This window comes from Camelus ferus, chromosome 9 (assembly GCF_009834535.1).
Source record: "Camelus ferus isolate YT-003-E chromosome 9, BCGSAC_Cfer_1.0, whole genome shotgun sequence".
NCBI classification, from domain to species: Eukaryota; Metazoa; Chordata; class Mammalia; order Artiodactyla; family Camelidae; genus Camelus; species Camelus ferus.
The window spans coordinates 51924385-51951234 of record NC_045704.1 but is presented as its reverse complement, the minus strand read 5'-3'; the positions used below and the strand labels follow the sequence as shown (position 1 = coordinate 51951234).

Genomic DNA, 26850 nt, shown 5'->3' with positions numbered 1-26850 from the left:
CAGGAGTCATTTTCCCACCAAGAATCAATAAGTCATTCCTCACGTCAGTCATTTTTCTCCATTTAACGGAACGGACTAAAGTCCGACACTGCAAGTTACATTACCTTTGAATTATGTGGGTAATTTAAAATTCAAAGTACTACACTAAGGAGCTTTCTAGACTGACCACTCTACACTCTGTTCATAAATACGGTCCCTTGCAGACCCTTCTGACAGATTTACCGAACAACAGGAGTTTGAAACAGTTGAGACCAGGGGCCCGGCAGGAAAGCTGTTCTCTCTAACAATGCCACAAGAACAATTCTCCTTTCAGAGGCAACACAAAGCCAAGCGTCATACATCATTCACCAGGAAATGTCTCTATGTTTTTAGATTAATGGTAAAGCCATTCTGAAGTATCTTTGCCTTAATTACAAATAAACACGTGGGCAGATATTGACGTGTTGGCTCAGAGAGCCCTCGAAGTAAAAGCTCCAGGAGGATTTTTGTTTGACCAGACCCAAGCCCTCTGATAAAACTGCCAATGTAAAAACCCCAACAGGTATCTATGAAGGAGGCTGTTTCTCTTCAAACACATCACAGGGAGAAAAAAAAGAAATACACAGAGATATACAAATGAAGGTGTGTTTAAGCACACATCTGCAACAATTACATTGTAAAGAATTAATAAAAGTGGCTGTGTATTCCTTTACCTGAATTCATGGGTTGAAATGCTTCCAAACTATCAATAAAATACAGTGATCTCCTTCTTCAGGAAAATAAAAATAAAAATAACTACTAAAAATGCCAACAAATAGTCTTAAATTTGTGACAAACTGACTCACGCCGTAGTCCGGTAAACTTGAAATAAAACACCTGTCAAGTAAACAGCATTTCTCTCAGTGGCCCATATTATTTCATTCAGTATCTCCCCAAAATAACCAGCCCCTCCTAAAAAGTAGGAAAGAAAATGAGACTTGGGCGTACTGTCTTCTCAAATACCGGTTATTTAGGAAACAAAGTAGTCAGTTTGACTTTATACCTGAGGTATATGTGTAGGTAAGGATTGAATCTCCTCCGCCTCCCTCTGCCCACGACACCTCAGTTACCGGCACCATAATTCCGCTTGTCACCGTCACTGGGACAAAGGAACCCATTCTTTGGGAAAGCACTGCCCTGGAACTCTAAGGTAGAAGCTTTCTCAGACCAAATCTTTGTAAGAGCTGGAGGAAGCCCTGTTCCTTCCCACTGCCCTGGAGACTAATAATCCTTTTTTTAATCCTTTTTCTCCTTAGTGAGTAATTCTGATAATTGTACACTTTCCTAATGTGGAACCACCTGGGGCTGCTGGAGCCTTACCGAGTCACTCAAGGACATGCCTTTCTTGGGTCTTCAAAAATCAACTTTACTTTAGGTTTTATTCTTGACAACTGACCATTCCCAAGACAAGTCACTGACAAACGCCTTAAAAATCACTAGCTCTCATTTATTCAACTTTCACATCAGCGTGGCCAGGAGCGCGGGAAGCAGCAGACTGGCAGGGCTGAGTGGCTAGCGCCATGGAAAGCTTCCCCTTCCAGCGGTCCACGATCCCAACCAGACTGCAGCCGGAGCCGCCCTCCCACTGCATCTCAGCCCGGCACCCAGACCAGAGGCCCAGATGCCTTATGTTAACTGAGAATCTGAGAAAACCAGAACCTTCCCAACAGGTGTTAGTTTTGCATGGCAACACTTAACAATCGCAAATTGTGAGACCCTAAGGAATTTTTTTTTTTTTTGCTTCCTACCCCCAGGATGATTTTTTTTTTCTTTCTAAACTTTGTTCAGATTTCTTCTCGCTTGCAAAATGGAGCAACCCCCCACCCAGCTGATGGATGCTGGCTAGTAAATTACTGTATCTGAGTAATGGTACATTGATATGGCCCATAAATTATCATCCAACATGGTTAGTTCAAGTAAAAGGAAATTTTATTTAAGGGAATTGATATTCTGGGAATGGGCTCTCTCCAAAGGATAGCTATCCAGGGAAGTAAAACTTTTAAATATAAAGGGAGATGGCTGCAAATGTATCAGTCTCCCCTAGGATACAAAGGGTCAGTATAATTGTTTTGGTAATATCTTGTGGAAGTATGCATTACTAATGAAAGATGGACAAGAAATGTATTCTTCTCCTTTGGGAAAAAAAAATACTGCACTGTGAACAGGCTTATTCTTTCCAAACTGCATTTTATTAAAACAACAAACCACAACCACATCACAACAAAAATCAGACCAACCTAGATCAAGTTGCGAGAAACAGAGCTAAGGTTATTTTATTGCCACAGGCACTGGCCCTCCTCAGCAGAGCCTCTCAAACCCTTAAACATTTCCCTGAGTCATTTGTCCCATCACTCAGTAATGAATTTCATATATGTATGTGCTGCCTGGGGAAAAAAAAAAAAAGGTAAACTCATAAATAATTCAATACACTGTCTCCTGCCAACTGACCATATATTGTTCATGTTTCACCTGCCATATTAAATAAAAATTTAAAAATAATTCCCTTTTTTTTTTTAAATTAAAAAACCCAGGCTGTATTTGGAGGTGACCATACAAAGTCAAAACTTATTGCTTAAATTGCGCAGTTAAAACGTATTCACTAGGAGTGACTACATTGGGGGGCGGGTAAAGTTGCTTAAATCTTAGATGTTTTCTTAAACAGTGGCTCTAAAACTGCATCACTATAAAAATCTCTATTGGATAATATAATGAAAATTAAAGAAAGAGCTTCCATTCAAACTTAGGAAAAATAAGCTATTCTAGTTTCTTTGGACTTTTTCAAAATATGCCATCACTGTCACACTTCTTTTCATGCCTTTGTGGATAATTATTATTCAGTTAATCATAAAAACAAATATTAGAAGCCTAGTTTGATGAAATTATCAAGAACAGTCCAACCTTTTTGTTCAATGATTTAACATGGTAAGTAAAATCAGAGGAGATTGCCCCTTTGGCCTGATCTCTGCCTCGCCCCCTGTATTTTGACTGAACCAGCCCTTCATTAAGCCAGTGGAAAAAAGAACACACTGAGAACACTTACAATGCTTTAGACACCAAACAGAGAAAGAGCCATAATCCTCCGACATCTAAGAGAGGACAGCACATGCTGTTGTTGGCTTTGATGGTAACGACACAGTTCCTTTTGAACAAAGCACCTCTCTAGACCAGTGGCGGGTCAAAGTTACAGACACTACTGGTGACCCTAGAAGAGAGAATTTTCTATTAGCCAAGACTCAGAGGACTCAAAACAGCTTGATGCCTGGTTAGAGGTCAGGCTCTATCCACTTGACCTAAGAGTTCATTTCAGTAGACATCAAGATTTAAGGAGAGTCACAGAATGCTTAGGCAATTAGAAATTCAGTTTCCAAAAAAAAAAAAAAAGGAAAACAGAAAGACTAAACTATATGAAGCATCAAGACACATTCACCAAAGTGAAAAGAAATTTGATTTATTTTATTTTCCTTATGGAGTCCCATCAACAATTCTTACAGGTTTTCAAAAGTTCATGCTGTTTTTCTGAATGCCAAGGTCAGGCCCGCCATGTCAGAGCCACCATGTACATTATCAAACGGCTGATTCTGGACAGCAAAGTGACCCCAGCAGGACACTGGCATGAGCACATGGATGTCCAGCATGACAGGGAGCTGTAAGATAAAATAAGCTTTCTAACTTAAAAAAAAAAAAAAGTAAGGAAATTATAAAATGTATTCAAAAATCTGAGGCAGATTTTTTTAAATAAAGGAGAAATTTAACTATTACTATCTTGAGTGGTTATGAAACTTAGAATAACAATATCAACAGCTTAAACTTTTCTACAACACTCACATAGCTAAGTTTGTGATGGTCTAATTGGTATGGAGAACATAATTAATAAGAAGCTGTTTACTGACTCATTTTTTGGTTTTGTTTTCCTGTTTCCTTTTAGTTTCAAAAGTCTGCCCCAATGTATTGCTTATAAATCATACCAAAAATGCATCGGTCTAAAAAAAATTATGTTTCTTTTTAGGGGGGAAGAAAAGGATCAAGTTCCAGCCGTCCAACTTTCACATTTTACTTAATTACAAACTGAAGACATAATGCATTATTTTTCTGTATCCACAAGAGACAGGCAGACTGTAATGTTTATTGCATGTTAAGTTTTCACTGGATCACAATATTATTAAGCTTTAAATCAGAGGGTTGTTTCCTTCAGCTAGGTCTAACAATACTAGCAAGTAAAAGGAAAAAAAAAAAAAAAAGAACACCTCATCTGGGGCTGTAATATTTGCTGAAAAAAATCTACTTCAAAACATTAATCAAATTTTTCGCCTACTGGGCAACCATATGGTATAGCAGCATGTGAATCTCACAAACTTGCTGATCTCCTGTAACTGGGTGCAATTAATTACGCTGGCTGCATCCATCTCTTGGATTTTCGCCTTGTGAAAAAAAAAAGTATTTATTGCAACAGCTTTTACAAAACAAGGGAAGGAAAATCACAATTGATTAATGAGCTGAATGGAAATATTTCCGTTAGCAGATTTTTTTAAATGAATAAGGATTAATACCATGGATGGAAAGGAACACGGTCGAAATCTCCTTGGACTTTCTGGACCCCCCAAAAAGGTGGCAGGAGAGTGGGGAGTGGAGGTGCCGGGAGCATCAATGCATAATTCACCAGCCGGCTTTAGATCGCAGGTAATAAAGCCTTAAACTGGTGAAGTAATAAAGAGGTTGGCTTTACAAGATACTATCCTGGGATACAAAACGCTTGTTCTTCAATTTGAAAATACAGATATTAAATACTCAGTGGGAGAGAAACATTACAGGCCTGACAAAGAACAGAAAGGAAAGTGGCTCTTAGAAGGAAGCAATCGACTTTGTCCTTAGCTATTTAGGCACCAACACTGCTGTACATATGGTCCAAGTATTGTTTAAAGACCTCTTCGTAAAAACAAGCATCTGAGAGTAAGTCAGGATGGTAGCGCTGTCCTCACCTGCTGGCTGAAGGTACGAACAATGCACAAGGACAGCATCTTTCCCACTAGCATCCAGCCCACAAACATGTCCCTTTTCCTAAGATTCAGCACACTTTCTGGTGCTAAACCAACACTCCTGCCTTCTGGGAGCTGGTTTCTTCGTATGTCCTGGGGTCAGAGTCTTTCCCTCAATGGGGAGTCACAGACCCAGGGCTGGAGGTCTTAAGAGACAGGCAGAAGCGGTTGCCCTTTGCCCCTTTTTCAGAACTGCCCTCAGGGCTAAAGAGACCACCCAAGCTAGCCAAGCATTAATGACATCATCTTCTCAGGCATCCTGATTTCAGAAAGCTCAGCTTCCCTTTCTCTGAACCGAACCCAAAAGAGACTGGTCCCAATATTTGCCATTCATGAAAGATTTATCTCAAGAAAACAGGCCAAATATTAAACATACGTGAAAAAAATATATATCGGAGGTTGGTATAGCTTAGTGGTAGAGCTCATGCTTAGCATGCACAAGGTCTTGGGTTCAATCTCCAGCACTGCCATAAAGGAAAAAAAAATACACACACATATATATATACTTTCTCTTTACTGTGCCTACTGCAGTTAAACCTTTACCAGAAAATTCTGCAAAGGGCTTTGTTAAAGAGAATTTACTATCATTTTATTAATGTCCACATGGTGTGTGTGGCTGATATGATGATTTCTCTGCCAGTCTTGTTAGTTTTGTGGAAATATGCATAAAATCATCTGCAATTGTCTGACAAACAAGAACACCCAGGAAAAGAGAAATTTATTTTTATAAAACAAAGCGTTAGTGTGATATTTTAAATGACAGCATCTCATCTCAAACAGCTCATTCCTTTGTTGACATCACCACACAGGCAGACCTCATATTGTGCTTTCCTTTACTACACTTCACAGATATTGGGTTTGTTTTATACACACACACACACACACACACACACGTATGTACATACATATATACATACATACACAAATTGAAGGTTTGTGGCCACCCTGCATCAAGCAAGACCACGGACACCATTTTCCCAACAGCATTTGCTCACTTCATATCTCTGGTCACATTTTTTTTTTTAATTCTCATAATATTTCAGCCTTTTTCATTATTACTGTATTTGTTACGGTGGCCTGTGATCAGTGTTCTTTGATGTTACTATCACAACTAGCTGAAGGCTCAGATGATGGTTAGAATTTTTAGCAATAAAGCATTTTTTAATGAAGGGATGTATTTTTTTTTTTAGAGATAATGCTTTTTCACACTTAGCAGATTACAGAATAAACACAACTTTTACCTGCACTGGGAAACCAAAAGAATTCGGGTTGCTCACTTTATTGTGATATCAGCTTTATCGTGGTGGTCTGGAACTGAACCCACAATATCTCTAAGGTGTGCCTGGAGAGCTTAGAGCTTAGAGATTTTGAAGTAAGGGAGGAAAAAAAATGTGCATTGCAAACTAGCAAGCAGATCTAGGTGGGTAAGAGATTCGGAAGGCCACCACTTAGGATGTTGCAAGGATAATTTTTGAAAATCTTATTAAAAGTATTTCAGTTGCAAATCAGAGCTACTTTATAATCAAATAAGATGTTTTGAAGAAACCATCATCCAGTGAAAAGTGGGAGGAACTTATCAAGGAAATGTGCCTGACTTCTGGAAGAAAAAAAATAAAATCTAATGAGAACTGAGTAATCCAACTCCTTAAACCAGTGACCCTACGACATAACACCACTCGCTGCCACCACCTCTCAGATGATCTCTGAACCCCTCCTACGTGCAATGGTTGTTGGCTTAAAAGTTTAAAGAGCTAACAAAATGTTTTAACGAGATACAAATCTCAGAGATCATTAATCAATATGTTCAATGTTATTTGTGATAATTCATCATGACATGATATTAATGGGTTACTGTACCCTTCAGAGGTGAGATTAATGCAAATGAGCCGCCACAATTAACTTTACTGCTCCCAACTCACAGGAATGGACAGATGATTATAAATGACAACTATATGTCAATTACAATATCCAATAAAGTGAAGCTTAGAGAACAATCCATCTCCTTTTATTGCTCTTCCTTGACATAGCTGAATTTAGCTCAACCCACTGTTGTCACAATGGAGCCACTGCTGGGGGGAGGGGAAAGGGTTTGTCTTCTCCATTCTTTTCTTTTTTTTAAATTTTTCAATATCTGAAAAAATGCTTCAAAATTGTCCACTGCAAATACATTTTCTAAAGGAGGAAGAGCCACAGGAAGCCAGGAATAAACGCCACATTCATTCTAGGTAAGTTGAAGAAAACCGTATCCATTTTCAAATTGGAGCCACACAGCCAGCAAGGAAACAACGTATCCAGCTGTGTATAATATATTTACTCAATTAAAAAAGGAAGACATGAGCACAGCATCCTGGAAAGCCTTGAGTTTCACTAAAGAAAAGTTATTGCAAGATCACTCTGTCGAAGCAAAGAGGTCACAAAGTGGAAAGGCAGATATGAGGCCAAAGGCAGGAGGGTGGTTTCTAGTCAGGTGACAGACCTATACTTGGGGTGTCAATGAACACCCTGGTGCAGGCCCTGCCTGCAGAGGATTTTGATGCCTGCAAACTTCTTCCTTCTATGGACAGAGTGCTTTTGGGGAGGTAGCTCTGGTGCAGACTGGCACGTTGTAGTGATGCCTCCTCACCCCAGATCCTTTACTGGGCAGGTACACCCGGCGCATTGAGTGTTGGCTGATAACTCACAGGCTGATATTCCCTTTCTGTCTTGCTTGGAAGGCTACACCCCACCACTCCCACCTCCTCCCCTGGCAGACGCAGGCTAATCACTGGACTGCCAGCCAGACAGGCAGGCCCCTGCCTCAAGCAGGACCCACTCTGAGGTACTGTTCACACTCCAGAGCTCCCTGGGGATCAGGCTGAAACTGGTCACATCCTCATGCAACATCTTCCCTGCCCTGTGCCGCTCGCCTCACTCCCCTCTCCTGAAAGCACGACCCCCCAGATCCCTTGAACACGCAGCCTGACATGGGCTGGGCTTCCAGGGAACAGAAGCTAAGGCCAGGCGTCCGAGAGACAGGAAGAGGAACGCTCCGCCTGCAGTAGTTTATAAGGAGACCCACTCTGTGCTGGGCACTCAGAAAAGACCATCCTATACACTCCTTTTTGTAGCTACAGCCAGAAAGGATTTCTTCCTTATGTTTCCAGAAACATCTAACAGTCAGATCACAATGCAAGACTGTAAAAGGATCACAGTGGGCTGTTGAAGCTATAGCTCTGTCCAGGATGTCCCCATGTCCCTTCTATCGCCACAGTGGAGCTCATTTTTCCATTAGGCAACCTGGGCCTCCTTGACTCCAGGTAGGGAGTCAGGGTGCCTGATTCCAGCCTGCACTAAAGAAGCCCACTCTCTGGGCCACCACTCTCAGGGGCAGGGCCTGCCTAGAGCCAGGCCAGTCAAGTTCTGCCTGTGGCTTCTATGTCAGGGTCAGCGGGGGAGCTGGCTTCTCAGTGCCCAGATTATCAACCTAGGATGGTGCTCGTCTGTCAGCAGCCATCATGATCCCCACTCAGAGAGAACATTCTCTTCAAAGAACATAGCAAATGAAAGCTAATCCGAAAGCAAGAGCTTAGATAAAGATGGGACCCTGCTGGCACGCGCCAGACCCTAAACCAGGGGCTGGCAAACCCTGACCACTGGGCCAAAGCTGGACGTCTACCATCCTCACAACACAGGGCCTAAAAATGCTTTAGCTTTCTTAAGTGGTGAAGAAGGAAAGAAGACTATTTTGTGACACATGATGAATTAAATGAAATTCAGATTCTGGCATCCAAAAACCCAGTTCTCCTGGAGCACAGGCACACCCACTGGGTTCCCTATGCTAAGTGTGGGAAGGAGGGGAATAGTTATGACAGAGACCGCAGGGCCCACAGAGCAAAAAGTATCCATTATCTGTCCTACGGCAGAGGACATTTGCTGACCCCTGCACAAAACTCTGCATTGCATGAGCCAACAATGACCGTTTCTGCTTAAGGTGCTTTCAGTTTGGACTTTTCCCTGCACAAGGGGAACACCCTGAATAATTAACAGCACAATCTCCTCTCAGCTCTTCCCACAAACCTGTACACTCTGCCCGCCCCATTTGTTGAGATCCTAAAGACTGGAGGTCCAGGTGGGTTGTTTCTCTTGCCTGATCCCTAGAATTTACTACATTCTTTGCTGCATGTTTGCAAAGTGCTGAACCAAGAGTTCAAACATGCAAAATGTCTAGTATCAATCATTCCAACTGATAGGAGGTTCTAAGCCAAGCACTGAAAGATCAAGTAGACTAAGGGTGGGAAGGAAACTTCGTGGTTTTTTTTTTTTTTTTTTAATGTACCTGAAGAACATATTTAATTGGAGAGGAAATCCCACCACTGCTGAAGTGCTGTCCCCATGACAGGGAGCCTGAGGGTTGGGGGTGGGGGGCGGCTGCAGTGGGAGTCTCGGCTCAGGAAGCTCAGGTGCCTGGTGAGAATTGAGTGTGACTGTGATGACTTTCACAGAAGATCACAAAGAGGGGAAATGGATTCAGTCCCTTCATTCTGAGCTTCCTGTTTTCCATTAGGAGATAGTTCCAGGTTTAGATTTCTCTCCCCTTTTCCCTCTGCACTCAGCCCTGTCTAGGGACAGAGGGAGCAATCATCACGAAAGCAGATTCACGCTGCCTCCCTCCCCTGCTCCCCTGAGACTTGAGGCTAGTCGGAAAACTTAGCCAAAAAAAAGGGGGAGAGGGCAAATTGTTTTGTTTTGTTTTGTTTTGTTTTGTTTTGTTTTGTTTTGTTTTGTGAAGACACAGAGTAACTCACTTTCATTTTAACAACACGAAGACAACTTTCGTTTCTCAGCGTAACCCATCTATTACACCGGATTCTAACAGCTCTATTACATTTTCCATACATTCTCCTGGCATGGGGTATAAACGGGCAAGACAGTGCTGGATAAATCACAGCCAGCAGCAACGCCATTCTCTTTAGGGAAGGAAGCCTCTCCTTGAGCATTTTAACTTGCTCTCTTTTTTGGAAACACCCAGTCAGAAATGAGTCTCTCCAACCGAAGAAATGGAAATTGATTTCTTAGGGTAACAATTAACCTCTGAAAATAACTACGAAAGGTTGCTTATTAATTATTTTTTGTAATATACTTTGGGAATGTTTCTTTTTTTCATAAAAGACGGAGACAAAAGTAGACACATTTTATGATCATATAAAACATTATTGGATTCATATTTTATAGGAGAATGAAACTCACTTAATTTGCAAAACGCTCAGTATGAAAGGGAAGGGCCCCCCTACACACACACACACTGCTTTTTCAAGCCTTTTAAATCCATCTTGTTAAAACAGCACAATCTTTCTGTTCTTTATTCCTTCACACATAACTGCCTTAGAGGTTTTAATATATTGTTGCTATTTCAGTCTTCTGTGGTTCTTCTACTTATTCAAAAGAGAAAGTGTTTTTCATCTGAATAGTAGTTTACAGTGAACTCCAGTGACACCTCATTCTTTCTTGAGAATGGAAGGAGTTGTTGCCAAGAAACCTGTTACTATCCTGGGGGGACTAGCATCTCTCACATAATACTGTAGAGATGGACTGGTGTGCCAGCAATTTAATACACATACACACACACACACACACACACACACACACATACACAATGCAAGACAGTTTTTTTTTTTTTCCTTTTAGTCACCTGAAAGGTCCTGCAACATAACCACAAACCAATCGAGATGCAAGTTAAATTATCTACAGGTATAAGTTGGAGATATTGTGGGTTTGGTTCCAGATCACCACAATAAACCAAGGATTACAACACAGCAAGTTACACGAAGTTTTTGCTTTCCCAGTGCATACAAAAATCATGTTTACAATACACTGTGGTCTATTAAGTGTGCAATAGCATTATATCTTTAAAAAAAAAAGTATGTATCTTCATTTAAAAAAATACTCTGTTGCTAAAAAATGCTAACCATCATCTGAGCCTTCAGTGGGTGTAATCTTTTCGCAACAGTAACAGTAACATCAAAAACCGCTGATTACAGATCACCTTAACAAAGATAATAATGAAAAAGTTTGAAACACTGTGAGAATTACCAAAATATGACCCAGAGACACAAAATGAGGAAACATTGTTGGAAAAATGGAAAAACTGACAGACTCGTTTGATGCAGGGTCACCACAAACTTTCAATTTGCAAAAAAATGCAGTATCTCCGAAGCACAGTACAGAGGAACCCAATAAAACGAGGTCTGCCTGTAACAGACGTTGTGCCAAATACTCCACGTCTGTCAGGTCACCAAGGTAGAAAACCAAGCGTTAACAGACCAAGACATGCGCCCAAAGAAGATCTAATAGATAAGATCACTCAAGGTGTTTTATTTTTCCCCTCCTTTGGTGCTGGAAAACTTTATTCTACACTATTTTGGTGAAGGAGGGGGCAGTATTTTGTTTTCTTTAAGAGACACACACACACAAAAAAAAAAAACCCAGTTGTGTGAAATCAAGTGACAGGAACAACATGGAACCGTTTCTCGACACGTTCCAAATACATGTTTCTGCTAATTAATTAACAAATTCAAGCTGGTTAAATAAAACCTTCTTCCAACACCTCCTATTTAATTGCAGTTTGGCACCAACAAATATATATCAAAATTATAGTATTTCCCCTGACAGGAAGCTCCTTCCTTCCACACACTATTATGACTCTCTGCAGAGTAAGCCAGAATTGCTGACAGCCTTGAACACTGCTACAACAATATTACTATACTTGGCAAAGAAGTACCCTTGCGGCGAGAGAAAAGCTGTAATTTTGACTGTCACTTCATATTACACTAGATATTATTTCACTGTATACACATGCACACACTCAAAAACTCTTAATAGACTACAGTTTTCGCGCTGCCTGCCTTTCCAATATAAATGGCAATATAATACCAGCCAACCGCCAATGGGATCCCAGCGAGAAACAAATGTTTTGCATTATGGAAACGTCGTTGGAGGATGCCTTTTAAGGCATATTTCATTCCTTTGTCCCCTACTCACTTCGCTGACACCCCAGCATCAAATTCTAAAGCTAATTGCTTTGGTTATCAGAAGGAGTTCACTTTTTTTTTTTTTTTGAACCCTTTTAGAGGGCAAGTTGTCATGAACAAATTCTAGGCTTGAAAATGTCCAGGATAGGTGGCCAAGGGGTACCCCACAATTCCTCATATTCTGGGCACTCTTTAAGTCTGACGCTGGATGTTTAGAATTTCAAAACTGATCCTTTTTCTGCCTTTATTCTGTGTTTCCTCTCACGTGGAAGGGCTTGTTAAACAGCAGGGGCCGCCAGCCATGTCACAGTTAAGCCAAACTGGCAAACACAAAATAGCCCCCAAACCTTGCAAAATCTACATACTGTCCCTCCCAGAGATCAGTGCCTGTCTTTGCAGAAAACTGAGTACAACATATGCTTCATCCTCCCGAGGCTCGCGCTGAAGCAGATTGGGCCAGGTTCCCCACTGTGCTCTCTCTCCCAGCTTTGATTTACAAGATGGTATGTTAATATTCCCCTCTATCCACCCTGGGCAGGAATTCCGTGATGTCCGTCGGAGATCCAAATGGAGAACTCCACAGAATCCAGAGGTCAGGAGGATGAACACAGAGGTGGAGAAAATTCCAACTTGCCCCAAGTGGAGAATGCTAGAAATGCCAGCGAGGAAGGGAGCAAAGGTCTTTACGTCATCTTTCAGCAGAGTCCGTTCCTCATATAAACCTGGTGGGAAATTCACAGGACACTTGGGAAACTAGGCTATTTAACAAGAAGCCTTAATCTCTGCCATCTTCCCCCGCCCTTTTTCTTGTCTTCCTTCAAATGACTGTTTCAAAACATTTAAAGAAGATTTAAACTTGTTTCACAGAATCAAGGAAAAGCATCAGCAAACTCTTTGCCCTCCGTTAAGAGAAGGTATCCGAAACTTCCCCGCGTCTGCTGACCACACCAAATTTAACAAGGTTCGCAAATGAACTCGAGTAAGTTTCCCGCAGTGACACATTAATAATAAGTTCCTTATCCCATCTATCCCAAGCCATGAATATGTAATGTTATAAAATGAGTCCTTTTCACACAACAGAACCTCAGACGTGAATAAATAAAAACTATCCATCACCAGCCTGTGAAAAATTAATGAGAGTTCGGAGACGCGAGGAAAAATGGGGACCGAGGAGAGATGGCCCAGTTCATAAAAGCCTCCCTAACTTTCAGATAGTAAATATCCTCGCCCCCGCCCCTAGCCACACTTCCAGGCGGGACCTGGGAGGGAGTGGATTTTATTTCTCATCTGCTGAAGGCTGCTCCTCGCCAGAAAGGAGGGATCCACACACGGAGAGGTCACGGCCACACGAACTCCACTTCCAATATTCCACCTGTGATCCCGAGTTTGTTTATTTAATTATTTAGAGTTCGTAACCAACCTGCTTCTGGTAGGATGGGCAGTTGCTCACAGCAGTTGGGAGAAAAGTGAGAACGGCTGGGCCGCTGTCGAGATGAAATCGCGCGGGTCGCATCCGCTCTGGTGTGTCTCTCTCAGCATCGCTGGCTGGGCACGTGCCCCTCGCTGGGCACTGTGCCGGTGCTCCAATTCTCTCCCACTACTGCCCCAGCTGACAAATGGGGAAACCGAGGCCGGGTCAGATACCTAAACTCCCCAAAGTCTAAGCGCTCACGGGAGGCAGAGCCACACAACGAGGGTCCTTCGAGCTCCAGGCCCCCTGCTCTTCCAGCTTGTGGCTACTCCTTACCATTCACCGGTTGGGTGAACTGATAATGCTTCGACAGCCTCCCAGACCCACTAAAGACCCTGTGGGTCCCTCCAAGCCTTGCTCTTCCACCCTCCGCTTCCAAGAAGAGGGAGCAACGTGCGTGGTTAACCCCATCTGGCCGGGAGCGCGCCGCGCTGTTTCGACTTTAACTCTTTCACCTGGGCTTCTCCTTCGCCTGTGACGCCGGCCCCTCCGCTCTGCCCACCCGAATCACTCATCCTCTGAGATGCAGGGCAGCCTCTGTGACATGCCTCCTTCCCAATTTGGCCAAAGAGCCAACCAAGCACCCACAAAGCCAGAGGCTGAGTGTGACGGGTGTGCGCCAGCCAGGTAACGTCAGCGAGGAAAGAGAGCCAAGTGTGAAACAGAAGACTGGCCAAAAGAAGGGGAAAGCTGTCTGACCACTGGGAGGAGTCTGACCTTGAATCGGCCAGTAAGGACTCGGTGGGAACCCACTAGTCACTAAGAGAGAGGAATTTTTTTGTTTGTTTGTCTTTCTGAAAGGAGACACCCAAAGTGAGGCCGGATCCAGGGCAGAGCGGCTACGGGATCCTAGAAGCCCAGGCCCAGGAAGGGACAACACTGAGCAGGTCAAACAAGAATGAGGGAGGTAATCGAGCGGAGAGGTGTCTCAGCAGTGAAAACCCAGAGTCTGAAAAAGCACAGCTGACATGCCAGGAAGGACACAAAGCTGGAAGCCAAAACAGAGGTCTCAGCTAGACTGCCATCACCCCTTGTCGCCAAGGCACATGGACTCCCTGCTCTGCTCTGACCAGCATCCCCAAATATCAGCTGGGTCCACCTGAACAGAGTGAGGTGCATTCTTGCCAAAATCCTGATGCAGACTGATGCAGAGATGGGATGGTTCAAGGTAGATACGGACTACGCTCAGCCCAGGGTTTCCTGAGCTCTGGCCTAGTATTCTTGCGTGAATTATTAAATGTAAAGAGATTGGAAGCCAACGTGAAGTCCAACCTCCACAGAGTCTACAAACCAATAGGGGAATCAAGAGGAGTTCAGAAAATACTACAATACACTTTTTAAAGTGATAAACCTATCAAAGATAGAAAAAGTGTTTGGGAAGTTGGAAGCGGTGGTGATAACTCTCAGCAGATGCAATCTTGAAATGGAATGGGTTTTAAAGTACACATAGGAGTTAGACACGAAGGCGCCAGAGGGTGGTGAGTAGAAATGGAGAGTGTGCTCCACACAGAAGAAATAGCAGGAACGAACAGAAGCATGAGGTGCTGAGAGAGAGCAGGGTGTGATTCCGGTTTAGCTGAAATATCATTGGGGTTTTGGGAATGAATTTGTTGATAGTTTGAAAACAATTAGGCAATTTTCCAGGCAAGCAGATCACCTCAGTCAGCTGCTGGGTTCTCCAGTCCCAATCTGCCAGTATAATCACACCTGGTCAAACTCTGTCCTGTCCACACCCCTGAGGTCCAGATCTAAACCCAGATGCCAATGGATCGCTTCCACGGGGATGACTCATGGGAGCCTTGAATTCAACAAGGTTCAAAGGGACACGTCACTTTCCCATCCCATCACTTCTCCTCCCAGACCTCATCTTCATGGATGGTCCCACCATGTCCAAGCCAGATGAGCCCTCCACAGACCACGTCTATCATTCCCCAACAGCTGTCGGCCAAATCTTGGTAGTTTCACATCCTTACCATCTCTCAAAACTATCTCCTCCCTGTACTCACTGCAAAGGCAATTCTTGAGAAATGCATCATTTCTTGCCTGGGCGACTGAAACCTTCTCCCAGCAGGTCTCCCTGCCCTCGTTTCTCATGCAGCTGCCAGAATGGTCTCCTAAAAGGAGAGTCTGATCATTTCACAACTCTGCTCTAAATTCCTCCTATGGCTCCCCATGGCTTGGATGTAATAAATGTTTATTGAATGAATGAGCTCTCCGATTACACGCTGTTCTCTGCCTGGCACAGTGAAGGTCAGGCTTATGTGAAACATACTTCTGAGCAGAGTTGGACAATGAACAAAGTGGTTTACTCTGAATTCCACACCACCCCCACACGTCGATCACTGTGGGGAAATGGAGGAGGTCCACCTAATATTGGAAAAGCAAGCTGGGGCCAATTCAGGGAAGAGTTAGAGGCTAGGAAGTTTGGACCCGACTGGTGCTTGACAGGACCATTTCATTTAATCTTTATAAAGTCTGTACTCATTGTGTAGGTGATGAGGCCGATTCTATCATTACCCACTGAGCAGATTAAAGACAGCCATCAAAGCTTTGACACTTTACCATCAGAAAGTGGCACATGTCTGCTCCCCTTGATCAGAGTGGGCTTTGGAACTGCTTTGACTACAGAAGTGATGTGCTTGTTTCCAGACCCAGGCCCTAAGAAACTGGCACCTCCTACTTCCTGCCTTTTGGAACACCTTCTCTGGGAGCCCTGGGCTACGACCTAAGAACCCAGCCCACTCCAAAACTGCCAGGCTGGGAAGGCCATGTGTAACTTCTCTGGGCAATGGTCACCCCGGGAAAGGGACCATCTGGGACCAGCTGAGTGCCAGGCTGACTGGTCCACCAGCAGAGGACCACTTGGTGACCACCGTTGACACCACAAGGAGCAGAAGAATCTCCCAGCTGGGCTCTCCCTGAACTCCGAACTCACAAAAATCACAAGACAAAATGAAACAGCTGCTCCCTTAAGCTTCAAAGTTTGGGGGTAATCTGTTACGCAGAAATAGATAAATGCGAACACCCTCCTTTTACAGATGAGAGATCTATGGCTCCAAGAGGTTGGCCGACTGACCTAGAGTCTCCTGGCTGGAAAGCTGTGCACAGCCCGGATGAGAACCTCACTCTACCTGACTCAGATCACAAAATGCTCACTCTAGAGACTCCCTGCCTAAATCTAGATTTTGGAGAACTCAGAGCAATAAAAATCTCATGAGTGGTTCCCAAGGTCTTGAGACTGCCAATACTATTCAAACGATGAAACAACCCAAGCAGGTGAGAAATACGGGCATGCTAGCAGCATCTAATGATGTGAGAGTTGAGCATACCCGCGGCTCGTGTTTCAATGACGAGATGCTGGAAGCAAGAGTGAGTTTACATGGGTTTGTGATTTCCCCTGACAAGATACATGCAGTCAGTCCTTCCACCTAAGCAAAATTCCCAGGACGAAACCAGATTTGAAAGGCAAGTGGACAAGAAGACCATCTGTGGATGAGATAATGTTTGAAACCACCAAAAGTAATTTAAAAAAATTAAAAAGTGACTCAAAATGACAGAACAGCATCCACAGACCTATCCTCAGTTGCCTGAAAACAGGATTTAAAGTAATTAGCCATTCATATTGACATACGTCTAGAGCTCTAAAAAATAAATCTAACAATCTTCATCTGACACCAGATTACCCCAAATTTTAAAAAGTGGAAACGACTACAGAGTGACAGAATTGCAAGATGATGAGACCTTTTGGAGCAACTGTTTTACCCGAACAAAAACAAGGAGGTTGAAAGTGAATCTGTGTTTCTCGAGGAAAAGGCGTTCCACCCAGTCTCCTTCCTGCCCTTTCATGATGGATTGAGGGGTACGCAGAACTGTGAGATTCTTCCTTGGTCGGTTTTTATGCCCCACTGCAGCAGATACATCATCCTCAAAGGAGCCAAAATACCCAAAGACCAGGCAAATGCCCCCAAAATTCACAGGCCCAGCAATTCAAAGGCAGTGATCTACAACTCACATGAAGAATTAATTTAAGAAAGCTATAAAGTACTGTAGCTAGTCACTTTGAAAATGGGCCAAGGTAGGGCTGCATTCAACACAGAATAAGCTATGAAAAGAGTGTGGGTTTTGGGGACAGACAGGGCTTGGATTTGAATCCCAGGGCCAACGCTTGGGGTGACACAGCTTTGGGTAAGGCAGGTCTCCGCTTCTTCCACCTGCAAAAGGGTGAGCCCCCCTCTGAGGCCCAAAGGGCAGAAAGGGCACCTAACAAGCACACAGTAAAATCTCGACGTTGGGAGCCTCACAGTAAGGCGGCAGAGGGCTCAGACGCGGGCTTCCGAGTCTGGTAGCCTGCGTTCTAATCCCGCCTGCCCATTCAGCAGCTGTGTGGCCTTGGGTAACTCAGCCCATCTCTCTGTGTCTCCTCTTCCACGGGACAGGAATAAGGGTCCTCCAGCACTCACCTCTAGGGAGAAGTGAGAGCACTCACCTCACAGGGCAGCCGGGAGGGTGACCGGCACGAACGTGCGTGAAGCGCGTATGATTAGTGGTACCTCGGGGACTGCTGTTACTGATGCTGCCTGCTGTGTGCCAGACACTGTACCATAACTTCCTCTGTCTGTAAAGGGCCAGACACTAAATACTCTAGTCTTTGGGGCCATATACAGTCTCTGTCATACCGTCTTCTTTGGGGTTTTTTCTTTGCTTGTTTTTTTATGGGTCATTTAAAAAACAAACAAACAAACAAAAAAAGGCCAGGGGGTGGATTTAGCCCACAGGCCATATGTGCTCATGCCAAGCTCTTTATTATCTCAGTTACGGGTTAGGTGACTTTCAGACTGTGAAGGGCCCAAGACTCGACCCTACATGTAAGCTAAGGAGTTCACTGCCAAGTTTTGTGGAACCGACAAGAAGACGTATGACTCCAGGCTCAGATACAAAACACTTCATCACGCACAGCGCTGCAAACAGCATGAAGCGCATTTCTGTGTCAGTTCCAATCACCCCCAGCGCCAGTCCCACGAGGGTGAGGCCGAACAGCCCAGGTGGATGCGGTGCCCAGACTGGGTCAGAGTCACAGCTGAGGACCACTGAGCCTAGGAATCCAAATCTTTCATCCAACAAATCTGCCTCAACTTAGTCCTGGTGGAAGACATTATTACACTAGCCAGTAAACAACTGTGCCCCTCCACTCCTGGGGGAGACATGGTCTCTCCCTTCCAAAGTTCTCTGCTACAGAGCTCCTTAAAGAGCCAGTCCGAAACGAAAGCTGTTCCCCAGACGTGCAAAACCAGGAAAACCCGTCACTCCATCCCTGTCTCTCAACAGTGATAGAAGAAATGCCAAAGCTGACATTACCTTAATCCAAAGATTCTTTCTATGAACTAGTCAGGTAGATAATTTTTCTTAGTGTCCATAAAAATAACTGTTGTTTTTGTCCATAAATAAAATTTCAAGGCTTAAAACTGAACGCCACTGAGATGAAAAGTTAGATCTGTGACATACTAAGTGAAGTAAGCTAGAAAGAGGGAAAAAATACCATATGATATCACTTACATGTGGAATCTTAAAAAAATGAGACAAATTAACTTATTTACAAAACAGAAACAGACTCACAGACATAGAAATCAAACTTGTGGTTACCAGGGGGAAGTGGGGGTGGAGGGATAAACTGGGAAATCGGGATTTGCAGATACTAACTACTAGATATAAACTAAACAGCAAGGTCCTACTGTATAGCACAGAGAACTATATTCAATACTCTACAATAGTCTTTAATAAAAAAGACTATGAAAAGGAATATATATCCGTGTATAACTGAATCACTATGCTATACACCAGAAATTAACACAACATTGTAAACTGACTATAATTCAATAAAAATTGTTCTTAAAAATCCACAGAACTACAAAAAAAAAAAAATCCGTAACATCACACACATCATCCCTGCTGGAAAAGTGCCTTTAGTTAAAAACAGAAACCAATTTGTAAACGTGAATTAAATGCACACTCCACAAAAAATATCTGGCGAAAGGGAAAAAAATTCCTTACATGTAGATATAAATGTTTCTTGACAGACGTAAATGAAAACTAATATGGTGACATTTTTCAAATTAGCCATTGGAAAACACTGTGTGTGCCTAGTGGTTTTTTTCTCCCCCCTTTTAAACAGCCTAAGCATTTTTCAGTTTTGTTGGCCTAGGAAAGTATTTATGAAAAGGATAATAAATAATTAATTCTACTGGCTAGGAACTGCAACTCCTTTCTACTTCGACAATGTACGTTGATACACTGAAATGCTGTTTAAATTATAGGCGAGAATTGATTCAAAGGGCTTCCATTAGTGAGCTGGCAAACAGGTTTGAAGCCAGCTAATAAATTTTGGATAAAGATATCACCGTTGATGAGGATGGCAACGCTGGAGTGCTGATCTCCCAGTCACCAGTTTGTTAAATCAGGGGCTAAAGTCTAGCTTTCTCCCTGTCTCATAACTCACTGTGTTAAGCAGCGGCGGAGTCAGATCGCAGCACCTGCTGTGTGCGTGGTGGCTGTTTTCGGGGCTGGGAAGTAATGTGTGATTCAGCTTTCCTTTAGTGTCCCTCTCCTCGTCTCTGTTCTACCAGGCTTCACAGTACATTAATCAAGGGTAATCAGGCCAACCTGCGACATAAAAAAATTCCACCGACAGTGTGTCTTGCAGCATAAAGTCATGTCTGAGATTTTTATTATGAAAAAAAAAATCATTATTACTCAAAATCAAGAAATTATGCACAAAGGTTGTCATTCCCTTTGGACACGTATCCTGCATGCAGGCTGCAACCTGCCACTCTAGAGCATGGAATACTACACAGCTATTAAAAAGAATAGGTGAAAGCTGTATTTACTGGTTTGGAGGGGAGACATCAAATTCAATCTAGGGATGCTGAAGCAAGCACCCACTTCCTTTAGAAAAAGCAAACAAAACTGTATGCCTGTAAGTTACATGCGTTACTGTGAAGAGAGATGTATAAGAATATACAAACTATTCCCCAGGTCAGGGAGGAAAATTAAAGGGAGGAGTAAGGAGTAAAGGTGAGGAGGGGGGTGGTTATTGTTCAAATAAGCACGCATCTCTTTTGCAAATGACAAATAATCTAATACCAATTAACATGAAGGCTTATACTGATTGCACAAAATCATAAATGGAGCAAGTTGCTTTTTCTTTTAATTTAGTCCAAGATGGTCCATTTGGGGAGGTTTGTCAAAGACTGATTTTTCTCTCCATCCACCCAACCAATAAACCAGCCCTAGGAAATGGTAGGCTAAGAGTGTGGAGCCTGGGACTCACTAGACTCAAGGGCAACGCAGGCTCCCCTTGCTTGCGCCCATGTGCCTTTGGCCACGTTCCTGATGTCTTACAAGTGTAAAACGGCTGCAGGAACCACAGTGAGTACAGGTAGAAGGAGCCTGTGACAGCCTCGCTCAATGTCACCGCTTTCCCCGTCTGCATCAAGACCTCGGTGTGCCTACCGCTGGGCACAAGAAACCAAGCTTGGCCAAAAGAGTGCCCCAGGCTGATAACACCAGAACACATTGCAGACAAATTCACATTTATACTTTCTCAAGTTTGTACCATTCACCAATGCAGGGAAAAGGCACCTTTTTTCTTAAAGGAATACCATTATTTCCTTTGCCTCATTTCATAAAATCACTTTTTTATTTTTGTATTTTTTTTATTGAAGTATAGTTAATTTACAATGTTGTGTTAGTTTCTGCTATAAAGCAAACTGATTCAGTTTGACATATTCCTTCCCACTGTGGCTTATTACAAGATACTGAATATAGTTCCCTGTGCTACACAGTAGGACCTTGTCGTTTATCTGTTTTATATATAGCAATGTGTATGTGCTAACCCCATATTCCTAACTTATCCCTCCAGCCGCTTTCCCCTTTGGTAATTGTAAGTTTCTATGTTTGTGAGTCTGTTTCTGTTTTGTACATAAGTTTATTTGTATCATATTTTAGAGTCCACGTATCATTCATATCATATGGTATTTGTCTTTCTCTGTCTGACATACTTCACTTAGTATGATAATTTCTAGGTCCATCCATGTTGCTGCAAGTGGCATTATTTCATTCTTTTTTATGGCCGAGTAGCACTCCATTGTGTATATTCCAAAGCTTCTTTATCCAGTCATTCATTGATGGAAAGTTACGTTGCTCCCATGCCTTGGCTATTATAACAGTGCTGCTATGAATACTGGGGTGCATGTACCTTTCTGAATTAGTTTCCTCTGGTTATGTGCCCAGGAGTGGGATTGCTGAATCATATGGTAACTCTATTTTTAATTAAGGAATCTCCATACTGTTTTCCATAGTGCTATATCAATTTACATTCCCACTAACAGTGTAGGAGGGTTCCCTTTTCTCCACACCCTTTCCAGCATTTATTGTTTGTGGAATTTTGAATGATAGCCATTCTGACTGGTATGAGGTGGTACCTCATTGTACTTTTGATTTGCATTTCTCTTATAATTAGCAATGTTGAGCATCTTTTCATGTGCCTGCTGGCCATCTGTACATAAAGTCACTTTTTAAAGGGAGTTATTGTGTGGTATTCCCAGCTTTGACCCTACAATTGGGAAAAGTGCAACTGACAGTTGAAAACCCTAGAGCAGATACTTTTCCTCACTACACATGGATCTGAAGCAGCCAAGGTGAGTAAAATGAGGACCTCCCAGGGCAGGTTTCTCAAAAAGAGCATCATCAGCCGGTCTGCTGCTCATCTCTCAGCCTCGGTGCACAAGCCTCCGGTCTCAGCACCCTCAAGGCCCTGCGAGTGCCGGCCCCGGCAGGATGGAGCTGAGGCACTCCCATCTTCGTTGTTTAGGAATACTCAGGGAAGTTCCTGACACTTAACACTCACTTTCAAATTTTAATGGGCTCCAAAATAAAATATCCAAATTGTGCAAATGGAGAAAATGAAGTGAAAAGTTAGAGTTATTTATTTTTAATTAAGCTCTTAATTATATAGCAACAAAGCAAGCAATTAATTTCCACATGGCTACATTAAACATTCCACACGTAAATGAGGCAGAAAGAACAACTTAAATGTATTTTCTCTTCTTTCTTAGACAAACACAAGATACAAAGTTGTGAGTGAGAGACAGAGGGAGAGAGAGAGAGAGAAACACAGAGAGATGAATGAAAGTAAGAACTTGTATTTGTCGAGTGCATACCACGCACCAGGTGATGCTCAGAGTAACGAGTCCAGCTCCATTAACTCAGTTAATGCTCACACTACCCGAAGCAGTGGGTACTCCGTTACTTCCATGTGACCGATGAGGAAAGACCCAAGCTCACCTAAGTCTCTCCCAGTCAGTGCAGAGCCAAGACTGGACTCCAGCTCCAACAGAGCCTTCTGGTGACAGTCACACTGTCCTGCCTTACAGAAAAGCAGCAGGAGAGGGAAAGAGCAAAGGACTTGGGAGCCTTCAGGGGGGGCCACCACACTTTCCGTAAAGGGCCAAACAGGAACTATTTTATGGGCTGCACCATCTCTGTCCCAATGACTTAGCTTCTCCAGCATGGCACAAAAACGGCCATGACAATGAATACACAAAGGTGTGGAAGGCTCTGCTCCAGCACAACTTCATTGACAGACACAGGAATCTGATTTTCATACATTTCTCACGTGTCACAGAACATTACAGGTAGACCTCGTTTTATTGCACTTTGCTTTACTGCGCCCTGCAGACGCTGTGTTTTACAAATTGAAGGTTTGTGGCAACCCTGTAAGTCTATGTGAGCTGTTTTCCTAACAGCATCATTTTCAAATTGATGCTGTTTCTTGATGTTTAATTTGGATTTAGACGTAATGCCGCCGCACAGTGAATTCTCTACAACCGAGTGTGAACATAACCTTCGTACACGATGGGAAACCAAAAAAAATCTGTGTGACTCACTTTATTGTGATATTTGCTTTATCGTGGTGGTCCAAACCCAAACCTGTGGTCTCCCTGAGGTCTGCGTGTACTCTTCTTTGACTTTCCCCCAGACATAGAAAAATGGGGCAGCCCTGGGGTTGAGCTCGTAACCTCAGGCAAGTTCCTTAACAGCTCTACACCTGTTTCCACATCTGTAAAATGGGGATAATAACACTGACCATGTCATTTTGTTTTGAGAATGAAACGGAATGAGACTAGCATTAAGCTGTCTATCCCCCACAGACAATCTGCTTAGGTGTCCATTCACTCCACAAATCACTTACTGAGTCTCTGTTCTGGACCAGGAACTATTCTCCCAGCTGGAGGTGCAGTTGAGGAAAAAAACTAAAACAGACAAAACTTTTTGCCCTTTTGGAGCCAACATTCTTGTGCTGAGGTTTCCAAGTGGGAAAGCCACCCAGCTGTGCACCATGCACAGGCCTCACCCACCCAAGAATGAGTCAAGAGACTGAGCTGCTGCGTGCTGCCAATCAAGTCCTCCGTGTCACCCACCCACAACACAGCAAGAGGACCTCAGGCAGGAAGGACACAAAGATGGCTGAGGGCGGCAAAGAACACACATGGTCTGGGGGGACCCATCCACAGTTACGCCCCTCAAGATCCTGGATGTATGAATAAGAGAAGCACTTAATGACAGAGGGGACAAGGAGGAGCCATGTGCTTTAACAGAGGCAGCACCACGAACATGCTCTGTGTTCCTGATTAAGAGGAACCCTGCCTTGGAACTGAAGCCCCAGTTCATCTCAATCCCCACAGATGCACAGGAGCTCCTCCTCCCATATTGAAGACGGGGAGAATGCGGGGAGAGAAAAAAAAAAAAAAAAACAGAAAAGGCTGTTATCTCCTGAGTATGGCTCAGGAAGGCATAATGTCCCTGCATGCCTAAGAATAAAAGTCTTTAACTCATCTCTCAATGCCCTGACATGGTGGCCTGAAACAGCCTTTCGGGCTGATCACCAGGAGAAAAGTTGCCTTGTGGGCTGTAACTCACCTTCTCCCAAGTGGGTCCCTGGGGCCCTCCGTGGTGACGAGCAAATTAATGCCAAATGTCACTTTGGAATGATGGAGACCCAAGGGGTGACCTCTCTTACAGCATTCACAGCGACACTTAGGGCAGATGGCCAGAAACAAGCCATCCGGAGAAAAATGCCTATTTCACCGCTCCACAGCCAAAAGGTATCACAGCCAAACACGAACTTCTCTGCAGCATTAAGGGAAAAGTCGTGAGATGGCTGGCAGGCTGGATTTCTGAAGGATGAAATACAGCAAGGCTTCGTCCACTCCACCAGGCCCGGAGAGCAGGGGCTGCTGAGTCCATCCCAGGGGAGAGCCCGCTAGAGCCCGGGAGCTGGCCTGACTGGAGGGGGTGGGCTGCAGATGCTGATATCCTTTCTACCTACTCCAGACAAGCAGCAGATGAACCTCAAGGGAATCCCAGCTCAGGCATTCTCGTTAGTAATTATAAAACTGAAAATTATGATCTACACTCGAGCGGAATAAAAGGGACCAGTGGTCCTTCCTTTTTCTTTTGTTTAAAGGCTCATCGCACAATCTCTGCAAGACCATGAACACCGCACCGTAAGTAAGAAACTTGCTGAAGACAAGGAGCATTCATCAGGAGGCGTTTAATTCCGGCAGGGCTGTAACGGACACCTGCTGTTTTCACTTGTCCTGTATCCGCACCCACTTCTTCTGACAACAGCTCCCCCATGGGCAACCCCCGCTGCCCCGCGCTCTTCTAGAGAGGGAGACACCACCTGCTAAATCAAGAGGTGAGCACGTGACCCAGGCTGGACCAATCAGGGATGATCACCGCCACTGATTCAGAGCTGGTCCAGTCAGAGCGAAGGCCTCGGCACTGATTGGAGATATTGGGAGGGGAGAATCATTCTTGTCTAAGGTCACTGAGAGGACAAGACAGAAGCCTGTGACTGCCGGCTTGCTACCATGTGTAAAATGGCGGCCAAGGAGGGCCAACATCAAGAAAACGCAGCTGAGGGATGGAGAGAGACAGAAGCCCGAAGAAAGAAAATCCCTTGGGGTCAACCAGGCTACATATTGGACTTTGTGGTGGTTATTTGATAGTTTTTCAAAGGCCCTCAGAGAATGACACAAACAGGCTCCTATAAAAATTGCATCCACTCCCACATGTATGACTATCAGGACACGGTACCTACAAACAACATTCATAGACAGCTTGTCATTGAAGGCACAAGACTCAGCAGTCCCTGGAGCTGTTAATCACAGACCATTTCTGGGACCATACACAGGGGATGTCTTTGATTCTAAATATCACCTCCTCCTGACTTCTGGTCACTTCCCCTTTGTCTGGCCCTCTCAACGCTTTCATGGCATGATACCCTCTTGTTAAGGGGGATTTATGCCTTATTTGATATGACGGTGAACATCCTGGGGATGTGGGTGGTATCTGAACGCATCCAACTGAATGGCTGAATCTGTCCCCATTATCATCTTTGAGTCCTCAGTACAGAGCCCAGAGGCTGCCATACAGTTGGCCCTGAATACAACTTACAGAATAAATAAATAAACAAGGAGATCTTCTCAAACTGACTGCAGGCCCCTTGAAAGTAAAAGTGGTCTTCTATGGCCCTGAATCTTCCAAAAGGGCCTAGCACAATACTCTGTACATAACATGCTCCAAATATATGTGTTGACTGAAGACAGATGCCCAGAGGAAGGAAAAAGCACTTCCAAGTTCACTTATAAACAACTAGGTCTGTTTATAATTTATGGAGGAAGGTGGGCAGGTAAGATATATATTCCCTATTTCTTGATTTCTTAAAGGCCTAATCAGATACGATGAGGCCTTGGGCTCTACTGGGACTTCCAATTTGCATTATTGATCTCAAATATATCTTACACAGACAAATTCTGAATGCAAATTATCAGAATTGGTGGAGACAAACGTGAGTTACAACCGTGATTTGACAGGACCCCGCATTATATCGTTGTAACACAGAACATACAACAGACAGCACACAAAATGTCTTGGAAACTGGTCTCACAGCTGCAGCCTCAAACTGAGGCCTGAGAAGTGGGGCTTCCACAGTCTCCCTTCTACACCAGCATGTAGTTTTCTAGAATTAGAAGACCCTGTAAGTGCAATTTTGTATGTAAAAATGCATAGGCGGTTTGATGCAAATAAAAGGCAAAACGAAGGGGAAAAGTCATTGTATAAGGGGAATGGAATCTGAGCGACCGTTTTTATTCTTCTTCCCTCATATAGTTATGACAACATCTTTTAAATACAAAGCAGTCTCTCTCCCACCTCCGCCATCAGTTACTGGACACCGAGTCTCTTGGGAGACTTGATGAAC

At 43.6% G+C, this 26850-nt stretch overlaps 1 protein-coding gene across 10 annotated transcripts in view; it reads right to left on the bottom strand.

Moving 5' to 3' along the window:
- WWOX (WW domain containing oxidoreductase) overlaps positions 1 to 26850 on the bottom strand; it is a 902466-nt gene that overhangs the window by 747923 nt on the left and 127693 nt on the right. The window contains exon 6 of one of the 10 annotated variants that reach the window (XM_032486824.1): positions 11863 to 12780. The exons of the other annotated variants lie outside the window; for them this stretch is intronic. Within the exon in view, the coding sequence (XP_032342715.1) occupies positions 12754 to 12780 (27 nt within the window). The 3' untranslated portion in view covers positions 11863 to 12753. Of the gene's footprint in view, positions 1 to 11862; positions 12781 to 26850 lie in introns of those variants that run through there. 10 annotated transcript variants of the gene reach the window in all.